This window comes from Perna viridis, chromosome 8, assembly GCF_037379345.1.
Source record: "Perna viridis isolate PV_CMFRI_1.1 ecotype Kerala chromosome 8, ASM3737934v1, whole genome shotgun sequence".
NCBI lineage: Eukaryota > Metazoa > Mollusca > Bivalvia > Mytilida > Mytilidae > Perna > Perna viridis.
This window is the reverse complement of record NC_142452.1, coordinates 12,632,071-12,644,777: the sequence shown is the minus strand read 5'-3', so window position 1 is coordinate 12,644,777 and position 12,707 is coordinate 12,632,071. Positions and strand designations below refer to the sequence as shown.

The following is a 12,707-nucleotide window of genomic DNA, read 5'->3' as shown; positions in this document are numbered from 1 at the left end:
CCTTTCTCTCTATTCCAAATGTGAAGCTGAAAGACTTACTAGCCTTATTATTTACACCTGACATAAAAACGCAATAAGTTTAATGATAAAGTTTGACAATAGCATCGATTTTTATAAGATGTGTGGATTGCGCCTATTGGTCTGTTTTTATTTAAATTCGTTAGCAGATAAAAAAGGAACGTATAGAAATAGAAAATAAATTTTGCTGTTACTTTAAATTGGATGTTACTACAACATTTCGGTTAATGCAACGATAAAGTAGCCAAAGTATCGAATTTTCAATATCAGTAAAAATGAAAACGCTAGGCAGTGGTGCTATCTTTATTCTTAGCATGGCTGCATTAGAAGTACCTTATGTTAACGCTTTGAGTACTTATGTTGATGTTCAAGACAATGTTGCTATGCGGGAAAGCAGTTCAACAAGGGATTTTGAAGTAAAATCAGAGTTTGCTTGCGTTGCTTTGTGTGCACGTTACAGTGAATGTTGTGCTTCAAGCTTCATTCCAGAATCTATATGTCGCCTGGAGATGTCTGCAGACTGCATGTTCTTTTCAATTATGTTTCATGGAGCAATCATTGCAAGGAATAAGGACATACCACGTAAGACATATATAATTTGATAAAAAGAATGTTCAACCTTAAGCCTTACTTAGATCTCTTGTTTGCATTGAAATACCTTCAATTTTTGAAATATGAACAATTGCATGTTAAATGTCATTTCACAATTATTTAAAACAAAGATTCATTTGACACTTGTTTTCTTTATTTAGTAATAAAAAATGTATCAGCCCCCCCTGATTTCCTTATCAATAATTAACAAATAATATTTATGATTTGGGAAATTATGTTTCAAATAATGTGGTTGTTTTTTGACGTAAATTTTAAAATTTATATTGAAATTATACAAACAAAAATTACGAATTCATCTACATTCCGGTCCGACTAAATGTTCAGGAGGTGAAATTGTAGAAAAAAAAAACAAAACACACAAACGCGTTGCTACATCTTTACAAGCTGAGGTTAGTAACATGAAAGTTCCTACTATATACTGGCTTTCCAAACGTCACAAATCACCTAAAAAATATAGGTTTATTTCCTCTTTAAATCATTGCTCAGTAACTATACTTTCTTTTTTACTTACTAGTGCGTCCGATACAATAAAAACTGCAATTGTAATTTTTTCTAACAAAGGTTACGAAAAAAGTGGAATTAACTATTTTCTGAGTATCAAACGCGCTTGAAGTTATTGATAAATTGCATGCTCACGTGGAATCTGTTCAAAGCTGTTTTTTTCTACCCTATACACAACACTTCCACATAATCTCATAAAACAAAAAAAATACATATCTAATTATCAAGTGGTCATTTGATAATTCGGGATGTGAATATACTTGTTCAAACTCTTTTAGATCATTTTTCATAACGTAAAAAAACAAAACAAAACAAAAATAAATAAAATAAAAAATAATATAAAAAAGCTGCGTTATCTAGCGATTCTTTTGGTGTACTTTCTGTCAGACAACATTTTCGTTCGCTTTGGTAATACCGTTTGGCATTACCATGGGGACCAATTGTGCAATTGTGGACCTCTTTCTTCATTGTTACAAATCACAATTAATGGCTAGAATAAATAAAAAAACCCCTTCAAAATAACCCTTCAAAGATATAATAACTTTTCCATGTCTGGTCTTTGTCCCTGGATTACATTCTTTTGATTAACGTTATAACCTTGGTTCCCTTGATTACTCTTTCAGATATTTTGACGACACTTTCGCTCTTAATAACGACGACGACTTCAATATATATATACTTAAAATCCATATCCTGCAGAACTTTCTTTGAATAAAATATATATTGATGATATAGAATATCCGTTTTTGGATCATAGTATTCATATTAATAATGGTAAATTATGACAAAGGGATTGATTCCTATCCATTTTAGATGGCGACGTCCCCTTGTCGCCAGTATATGGTGTTTACATATTTCTATTGGTTAGATTTGCTCGTAGTTGAACAATGTCCCGGATTTCAACGAAAGAAATCTTTATATCACAGAGTGATTATTACATCAAGGTTTTCAATACCATATGCTCCTATAAACATTCACAATATTTTTCAACCGCTTCAAGGAACACATTATCAAATACAAATGTAAGTGTAAACGAGTAACACGTGCGGGTATCTCCCACCCATTTTTTAAGGTAATATTCCTCATGAGGCAAAAGCTCATTACTCACCCAATAAGTTGACTTAACCGTTGGATAGGCTAATTCGTCAGGGACATATTTATGATATTAAAGTTAGCATTTTTTTTTATTATTTATTTTGCGTTGCTCATTGGAGCTTTACATGGAATCTAACACACTATACAAAATGCATTTTAAAGCAAATTGTGGCGCATGACATGGGTTGTGACATTATTGTATGACTTATAATGCTCCGTGATTCTCAACCTCTCACTGGAAGAATTGGGATTCGTATTATATACGATGAGTGCATAACTTTTTGTAGGTCTGGGGATGACATACTTGTTGACTAATAGTAACTGCTAGTAGTTCCTCGTTTGTGCAAAGAGCCACAGACCTTTTTAAACTTATTTTTAGGTTTGTTTAATTGTGATATATTTTTTTCACAGTGTTTAGTCCTAAAAGGGGGGGGGTGTTGTCATCACGCCATAGTACTATAACCCCGCCGTATATTTTTGCCCCTGTCCAAAGTGTGGAATTTATGGCATCTGTATGTCTTGATTCGTTTTCACTTCTATGTTTTCAGTATATTGCTGGTGTACAAGTGGCAACTCTTTCTCTGTACCTGAGTATGATATTGTCTCGGGCAAGCTGCAACCTGCCAAGTAGTCGTTCATTGAAAACTCATTTGTGGCCTTGCGCTGACATTTTTCATCCCGGTGCGATTGTTGTCTCTTTGACATCGTAACCATATCTATTCTCCTTATGTTAAATTAGGATACATGTTATAAATATAACCACGCTAATAATAAGTCATGGTGAATGTAACACTCTAAGTAGGAAAATGTATGCTCTATATGATTCAATAATTCTCACGGGTCTCCCGTTCACTGCGCAAAGTGGTGCGCATATTGCATCTTATCCGTACTTTATCACTGCTGTCGTTAAATCATCAATTCGAACAGAATTGTATCGAACATTTTACAACAGTCTGTTGAACGATTATTTTACAATATATAACAAATAAACTAACCCTTTGTGCATATCAATCTTGCCATATCAATTTATCGTACTCCGGTATATAGCATATAAAAACCGAAAAAGATTCACTTGCTCGACATCATGAATCTTCTCTATTAAAGGCAGTGTCCGAATTTTAGATCGACTGGTACTTAAATATATATGCCTATATAGCCTAAATGAAGGGGAGTTTTTGACTATTTTATGTCAATACGCAAGTAATTGCCTAACACTCGGCATATCAAAATATCACATGAACGGTGACGCTCGAAATTCGTTTTATTATTTTTCATCTTCTCACTTTTATGAATACAATATCAAATTTTCAGAAATGTCTTACAAAGTGTTTATCGCCACGGGATTTCTTAAACGATTTATTTTTGTTTTTCGGTTGAACATTGAGCAAAGGGATATTCAAACATCAGCTTCGCAAAGACATTAAAAATTTATCGACATCTCAAATGATTAGATTTGGTATATCATAAATGTTTTCTTTCCTTCTAGCAACTATGTGTATGCAATACGTTCATGTAGGAACTGTCGCCAATTTTACAAATGCACAATTATTGTGTAATGATCTTGGTATGGAATTGGTTGTCATCAAAGATGCAACAACAAATGATGAAATAACATCATATCTCAGTGCCAATTCTGTGTAAGTAAACAAACTGTTAACTAAATATGTAAAACTGTAACAAATGTCAATTTGTCAAGGTTTAAGACACATGTACATTTTATTTCGTGTATGCACCGTGTATTTGAACGTAATCATCTCACTCAATTCGCTGAAGTTAAAATAATAATTATTTATCATATATTAGTTGTATAAGTATAAGGTAATAGTGACTGCGTTTTGTATTTTGGTTTAATATGAATGGTATATTGTTTTGCAATTATAACATGAACAAGGCTACTGAAACATTACACTTCTCTACCTGTAGACTTATAATCATGTGGTTGATAACATAGTTGTAGTTTGACAATTTAAAAATGGTTTGAATATACGCAAATTGCAACAACTATAGCTACAAGGAGAGTTCAAATCCAGGAGTATAAGCGGAAAATATTCTATACATCAAAAGAAAATGTTATACCAAATTGTTCATTTATGAACTCAATGTTTAAAAAACAATGCGTGTAGTAATGAATGTTTTGAATAATTAAGCTGTAGTAACAGTTACATATGCTGTAATCTTCTTATTCCATCTCTTTTTGAGAAAATGCAAACAATTTCGTCCATGAATACAGGAATGATTTCTGGGCGTCTAATGAACAGAATACGAAGATGTCACATGTATGTCCGTTTTCTTTAATCCATGTCTGGATTACAATCTAAGATATGGTTACATAAGTTGAAAAAGCACTTGGTTCTAAATGTTTCAAACTTTGTTATATCAATGTCAGCCAATTAAAACGATGTAAGACATATTCAAACATACCAAAGATACCAAACACAATGAATGAGTATATAATTCTAAAATATATTTGGGCTAAGCTTTTGATTTGCATATTTGAAATAAGTCACTCTTATATATTGAACTCTTTTCTAGATAGATGATTCGGAAATTCAATTATTTAATTATGTGATAAACAGGACTAAATCATATTCTTCCGCTCATTCTAAAGAAATTATAACGAATTCAAATCGCAAAATTGAAATGAGGCAACGGTTTATCGAGGTCGAAGTATTTGGGATATGGAAAAGTACCAAACTGTGAAAGATATTAAATGGCACAAACATAGAATACACACATTGTTCATTTGATAAAAAGTCAGAAGCAAGGAGTTAGGTAAAGAGACTTATATATATATAATTTCAATTGGTTTATACTATATTTAGTACTATATTATATCACATCCTAATGAGTGCCTGTATTTGAAAGCCAATACAAACAGCTGTTGGATTAATACTTAATATTCGTCGGTACTATTGTGTATATAATGACCGCAATTTGCTTGGAAACTGTTGGACACAAATTTGTTTGACAATTTCAGATCTACAGAAATTTGGGTCGGTATAATCTGGGATAGCTCTGTGCAGAAATTTTGGTGGACGGATAACAATGCAGAAGTTATTGAAAATTTGCCATGGTATAATCTTACTGAAGAACCAAACTGCATGACTCTTTACCAAGATATATGCAATTACGGTGGTCCTGATCAGAATTGTGTTCGTCGTACACAATCAGGCTATTTTAAAACAATATATTGTGACTCTACATATTTGCCTTTGTGTCAAGGACTTTTTTCTTGTAAGATAAAACAGAAAAATTAAGTATAAAAAGCAGAATGTGGCTTCAAAATAGTTGGCTATGTCTTTGATTAAATTTTAAATAAGAATCCATATAGGTAAGAGCTATATCTTTTGCAGCCTATAAAAAAGAAGAAAAACAATGCTTGTATTAATACAGCAAGAATTTGGTTTAGTTTATGTGCTCTGTGAAAGGGTTTTAATATTCAAATAAATATTTAATGAATTTGATTAACTTTTACTCCCGTATTCATTAATGTATGAACATATGCGGACTAAATTACGTATCGAGTAATAAAACAGGGTCTCGAGTCTGAACTAACCTGTTAATTCATTGACCCTAAATCGTTCAGAGCTCGTGATGACATTTCCTTTAAAGGTAAGTTAATTAACATGCAGCTCCTTTACTTGGTGTTAAAGGAGAAAACGACATCAATTAACATGCAGCTCCTTTACTCGGTGTTAAGGAGAAAACGACATCAATTAAGTTGTGTGCTCGTATAATTTAAGCTTAATCGAACTCGTCCATAAGCTAATATATTCTAAGCAGTTTTCGAGTGGTTTCGATATACCTGTCCAGTTATCAACAGGTATAGATCGATTGCTGCGTAGATCTGTGTATCATCAACGTAATATTGATAAAAATATGACGTTTTTATGTTTTGGCAATCGGCTTCGTGAAGATGAATAAATAGTAAATAAAAAATATTTAAAAATAGCAACACAAACACAAAATAAATAATTAAATAACTCATACAAATAAAATAAAACCCCTAAAATAATCAAAAATTATTGTAGGAAAAAAGTCACAGAAATCCTACTTTAATTCTTACCAGAGCACGAGATTCGCGTTGGATATTTTGATGAATTCACGTATAAGTTTTTGATTCGAAACATGCATCATAAACACTATAAAACACTCTTTCAGCTTCCAGTAGGAAGTAATATAAAGTACTGTCCATTCGCATTGCCAAATTGTAACAAAGGTTAAAAAGGACATAGTATATCAATGTAAGAGTAATCAAGGGAACCAAAGTTATAGCTGTAATCAAAAGAATGTAATCCAGGGACAAAGACCAGACATGGAAAACAGACATACACAACAAAGAACATAAAGTAACTAAAATCATACATACAAAGTAACAAAAGTAAATGTGCAACTCGGACTCCATTAAAAACTGGGAGCATGGACCAGGTGCACCGGTAGAGTAAGTGTCCTCTGCTTTTCTAGAAACACCCGCCGAGTTGCTCATAAAAAGTCAAGTCCGGGGTAGACAAATGAGGAAAGGAAAACGATGACCCGTTGAATAAATCAGTTTTCATGGTGCTGACGGATACACCATAACGATCCACGAGTTCATGATGACGATGTAAATCTATTTTCAAATATACGATTCCAGAAACCTGAAATATTTGCCCCATAATTACCTTTCTTACATCATTAGCGTAAGCACCAATGTTTTTCAAAATCTCCGTGCCTTGTATGATCAGGTGTTTGTAGATACAAAAGCGGAAAATAAAAAGTTTATTGCTTTACTATAATACAATGTAAATTGTTATCTGTGTTTTAGACAATAATAAAATTGCACTTCCCGTCTTTGACAAAAAAAACAAAAAACAAAACAAAAAACAAAAAACAGAAAATGACACTTCATTCAGTCCAAAGTACTTTCATTAAATATTGTAAGTTAAGTTTGTACCGGTTTGAACTTTCCACCGAGTTCAAATAAATGTCGAACGTATAATTTAAGCCACTGACGAATGCAAATGTGAATAATATTAAAAAAATATATTGCCGTCACTACAGTACAGTTAGTTAGTCACAGGGTTTTTTCTCTCCAACTTAAACAATAAGCACTACGTAGAAGTGTAATGGAAAACATATTAAACTATATATATATATACAATGCTCATATAGACAAAACTGCAATGTACCAAAACGAATGTTAAAAGGCGCATTTTGGAATGACAAACAAAATTGTTCACCTATTTTGTATGTATATAAATTTGGTATTTTGTATATGTTCTGTCTTTCTCCCCACTCATTAAATGTTTAGCATTTTAGAGTTTCATTCTATATCATCATAACGTTCAAAGGAAAAAAAAATTGCAAATATTTATTATATATCATTTCATTTGTTCTTTAAGTGATCAACTTAAATGGTCTAAAAATGTAGATCTTTTAAAATCATGTTATGAAGGCATTAAGAATGACAAGATGTTTTTATTTCAAATGCTTACTCTTTCGGTAACGCACCTTGTCCATTCCCCAAGTTATTAGCAAAGTCTTGGTACTTGTTTCTGTATAGGTATTTTTAGGTTATCTATGCTGTCCATGTACATTTCCTTTTTCTTATTTTGGTTAATGGTTTGTGTTTTTAATAATGTTTCACCCACATCAGGAACATACGTCGGTATTTTAAGTCGCTAATACTATTAGCGACTTCTTACACAGGTAATTTCAAGACTTAATATTAGCATATTACTTGCATAAATATGTAGTTATATCCCACGTAATACTGCAGATCCTCGCTGTGTTTACCGCCATAGCGTCATAGTTCTAGATTCATACGGCATAAAAATGTACTTCTTAAGTATCATACTCGTGTCTTCTAACTGTTTCTTGCTTGTACAAGAACGGGAAGTTTGAAATGATCGGTTAGCTTTGAACACTACCCAGCTTCCGATTCAGGGAGTGAGACTTGTTACAAGAGTATATAGGTCATATACATTAGCATGCCCCGATATTTATGAATATACATCGCCATTTGCTGAATCCGGTTCCTATACTGGTTCCCTGGTCAATACCATAAGCGACCCAAAGATCGCTACAACGTACCTTTTTTTTAAAACATATCATACACATTTCTATGCGTTTGTTTTTGCTTGTATTAGAACGGGAAGTTTAAATGAAAAGATAAAATGGTCGGTAAGCCTTGAATTTATGTAATATTACCCAGTTTCCGATTCAAATACAGGCGTTCGTTACAATTGATTATATTAAGGTCATTCATCTTATCAGAACATCGAAATCTATATGTAGCCATTGCCAGTTGGTTGAAAACATTCAGGTCATAACAACGCAATAAAATCAAGAGAACCAAGATTTTAGCGGAAGCTATCCGATTTAGAGCATATCGCATTCGTACCATTTCGGATGTTGAAAGTCAACCAAAATCATTGACAGTAAATATTTCCCCAATTGTAGATAATATAAAACGTATGCAATAGTAGTTGTAACAATTTTAAATACTAAATATTTAAAAATTTACATTAAAGTAAAGAGCATAAACATCAGAACAAATTAATTACAACTTACTTATGTAATTTGGAACTACTTAGAACATACCAAGTTTTCTATCTATATTTAAAACTACAGGTGTTATGTACTCTATCTATTGCTTGCGATTGACTGATCAATGTCAAAATCTAAATTGTTGCATCAGTGTTACGAATCATTTATCATGATCAGTACATATTAGAACGGTTAATCATTTGAAAACACAAATAAAATAATAAACATAGTTTACAATTGTAGTTTATTCTTTTCAATAGTTGCATATCATGTTTTATCTTTTCTGACGAACCCACTGCGATACCGAAAACTATTAATAATCATTGATCATTGTTTTTAATTGATTATAAAAAAAAAAGACATTTTTGCCAATATATCAAAATATCTTATTTTAATCTTAAGCATTTTAAGATCGTCAATTTCATATTTCAAGGATACACAAAATGTTATTAAACAAATTTCTTAATTTTAACATTTGTTTCCTCGATGGTTCTTGATTTACAATTGATCTAAAATATGTTGCTTATACTAATATGATATAACATCACTCACAATATGTCAACATGTTTTTTCCTGTGCCTTCCGTTTGTCTACCTCTAGTACTTTATTGATCTTCACATCAGATTGTACAATCTCCAAAACACAGGTTATGAAGTTTCTTCGTCCATTCTTGATTGACGCAGGAGATAGAAGGACCTCTGTTTCAGAGTTTCCGTATCATATTTAATGGTATATTTATCGCACATACACACATACTAAAAATATAATTTAAATAAGTGAGAAATGAGTCTTTAAATAGGAATTACGCCCTGCACAGTTAATGTTTTTAGCCAACACTAAGAATTTGAACTTTTGTAAACTTTATTGATAACGCTCACACACATAATATGTGTAACATGAGAGGTCAAACATATATACAAATCATACATAACAGAAAGAACAGACAAACAATGCACGTACTAAAATAATTGACGGATGTTTCTGATAAAAATAGCTAGATTTTTGTGAACATCAATATGACTGTAGAGAAGTAATTTTGTAAATTTATTCATTCTTGGATACTGTATATAATAGTTGGGAATAAACTTACTCCTGAATTATGTTACTACACTATTATTACATATAAATACAATATGATATTCATCCCCTATTCCATTCTTAAACAAAGTACACAATCTTTCATGTCTTGGTACATTAAACCATCTTCCAGTTTCTATTGGTGATGTACATTTGACGTACGTAATTCTACTAGATTCTGTCTTATAAGTCTTATAAGATATTTTTCAAGTGAAAAGTCTAATTTAAATGAGCCATAAATTTGTCCTCTAGAAGAATTATTTAAGTCACTAAACCACTTTTTTTATAAATTGATCGTGTAAAATTTTAGTTACATGATTTATGTCAAACTGACCATCTTGATTTAAAAACACATCTCTCATGCCAGTTTCATTAAATATACATTCGAATTGACTCATCCATCTAAAGCTCGCAGTTCCATTACATTTCAGTTTATACAATAAACTACTTAACTTATCTTTGTTATTGACAAGTCTATAACAAAATTACAACATTTTTTAACTCTCACTTCTAAAGGAATTCTCCATACACCATAGAATTGGGAGTCGAGCTTCGAACCTTCAAAATTCTTTTACAAAAACTAAGGTGCGTTCTTTCTATAACTTTTTAATCCCCAAATTTCAGACCCATACAGTAAAATAAGTTCAATCATAGCATCAAAAAGTTTTAGTTGAAAATCAAAAGGTTCTGGTTTCTAATGTTTTTATAAATTCTAAATGGAGCTCTTTATGCTTGGTTAACAAGCTTTTGTTTGGCGTTTGAAAAATTGCCATTGTACTTAAAAGATAATCCTAGGTAAGAAAAAGTATCTATAATTCCTGTATTTTCGTCTTGTAATCTGAATTGAGAATTAATATTACATTTCCGTTTACAAAATATCATATTTTTTTTCTTCTCTACATTAACCTTTAATTTCCAAAAATTATGGTATTGTTCAAAAATATTTAGGCGTCCTGCATCCCATCAGGAGTTTCGGCTAATAGTACAGAATCATCGGCATACAAAATTACAAAATTCTGAGTAGAATATCAAAATCACGGTAAGCTAGATCGTTGCAACGGAGAGCATCCACGATCTTCAATAAATTTGTTAGGTCGGATTATCAACAATAAACGTTTCGGGTAAACGATTCTGGTTAGATATAATGGATACACTCGTTGTTTTACTTTTTTTAAAATAAAGTAAGTTGAACAATCTTGCTTTCAACAAATTTGATACGAAGTCAAAATGAAATCGTTTTTAAGAGAGTTTATTTTATCTGAGATCAGACAAAAATCAGTGTATAACGACAAAACGTAGAACAGGGGCCTCTTTGAAAATGAGACAAAGCAATATTTTATTATTTTTTATTTTCTCAAAAGTTTCACAAAAATTCTTTGTTCGGCTTTAATCCATTTTCATTTGATGGAAGAGAATACGGTTGACCGTTTATACAATTAACAACCGATTAATGATACAATTTTCTTTTGCAAACTATATCCATGTACTTTAGGTTTAAGAAAAAGGTAATAGATTGAAATTAATGGATATAATATTTTTTTACAACTTTTTTTCCTTATTTGACTAGTATGAAAGCACCCATAGGAAACCAGATCGTTACCAAATCTACGGACATCATCAGTGAAAAGATGTTCTTAACAAACAATAATTAAAAAAAATATTAAATAAATAAAAATGAATAAATAAATAAATAAATAAATAAAAGGGATTTAAAAAAATAAAATTAATACTTTAAGGTTTTGTAGTTATCATCAAATGTAGTGTTGTAACATCTTCGTTTTCGTTTAAGAGATGGTGTTAACATTATTTAGTTACATATTTCAATGGTTTCCCCCCAATCAAACCAATTATTTTTTATATAAATCCACGTTAATACGAATTCAAACCCCTGAAATTTATTTAACTAACTATAGAAAACACCCTAAAATCATTTTTAGTATCTAACAGGGAAACATATTCAACTAACTTAACAAAAGTCACTTCTAGTAACACTTGGACAAGCTGTGATTACTAGATCATATGAAGTTCAGTTCTATTTGTCAAAATCTTACAACGGAAGATGTCGAGAAACAGTCAACAAATCAGCGAAACAGGGAATATTTATCTCTTTATCATTACAGAATCATTACAGAACAATTATTACATATCTAAACTTTAATTCATCGTGAGATATTCCTTAAAATCATGGCTGACATTTCATTTTGATGTCACTGCCATGTATTCTACATCGCTCATTCCGAAAGTTTAATTTGATGACAGACCAAATTGTCGCTCAATATTATTGATCAACCATTTTGTTACAGGAAATTTCTTTTTTTTTCATGTGGTACATTGACTGGCTTTACTTGCTTAAATCCGCAAAGAAATTATTGAGCATTTGCTGTGGTTTAAAAGCAACTTATATGATAAGTATATGATTTTTGTTCAGTCCAAGTTTTGTCTTGCAGTTTTGAATGTCTGAGAAATGTGTACTCTTAATTGTTTCCGTTTCTTTTTCGTATTTTGTCTAGATAATGAACCCTGAAATTTACTTCACCCATGGAAAGAACAAGCCAGGACGATAGCCAGGCCTAGGGTCAATTACATTACAATGTAATGCATTACATAACAATTATAACTACTTTATAAATCTACCAACACAATTACAATTTATTTTCTTGATATTGTGCATTATATTTCTTTACTTTGCCCGGAATGCATAACATAACACATTACTTTTATAAAATATATACATAAAACTTTTCAAAAAAAATTTTTTTTTATAGAACTCAGGTACATGTAACACAATATACATACTCCATTGCATTTGATCATTATAAGTGTTTCAAATGTATTGTCACCAAGACGACACCTCTATCTGGTCTATACATCTTTTC

General features: G+C 31.3%; 1 protein-coding gene across 1 annotated transcript; it reads left to right on the top strand.

The window, feature by feature from the left end:
* The first annotated feature begins 201 nt into the window (after positions 1-201).
* On the top strand, positions 202-5,650 carry LOC148609383 (uncharacterized). The gene is made up of 3 exons (XM_088541946.1): positions 202-600; positions 3,713-3,863; positions 5,204-5,650. The coding sequence occupies exons 1-3, from the start codon at positions 294-296 to the stop codon at positions 5,481-5,483; spliced, it is 738 nt and encodes a 245-aa protein (XP_088398072.1). The 5' UTR covers positions 202-293; the 3' UTR covers positions 5,484-5,650.
* The last annotated feature ends 7,057 nt before the right edge of the window (positions 5,651-12,707 follow it).

Coding starts and splice junctions, on each gene's coding strand:
- LOC148609383 (XM_088541946.1), top strand. CDS start 294: ATGAAAACGCTAGGCAGTGGTGCTATCTTTATTCTTAGCATGGCTGCA. Junction 601..3,712: donor AAGGAATAAGGACATACCAC/GTAAGACATATA, acceptor CTTTCCTTCTAG/CAACTATGTGTATGCAATAC. Junction 3,864..5,203: donor TATCTCAGTGCCAATTCTGT/GTAAGTAAACAA, acceptor TGACAATTTCAG/ATCTACAGAAATTTGGGTCG.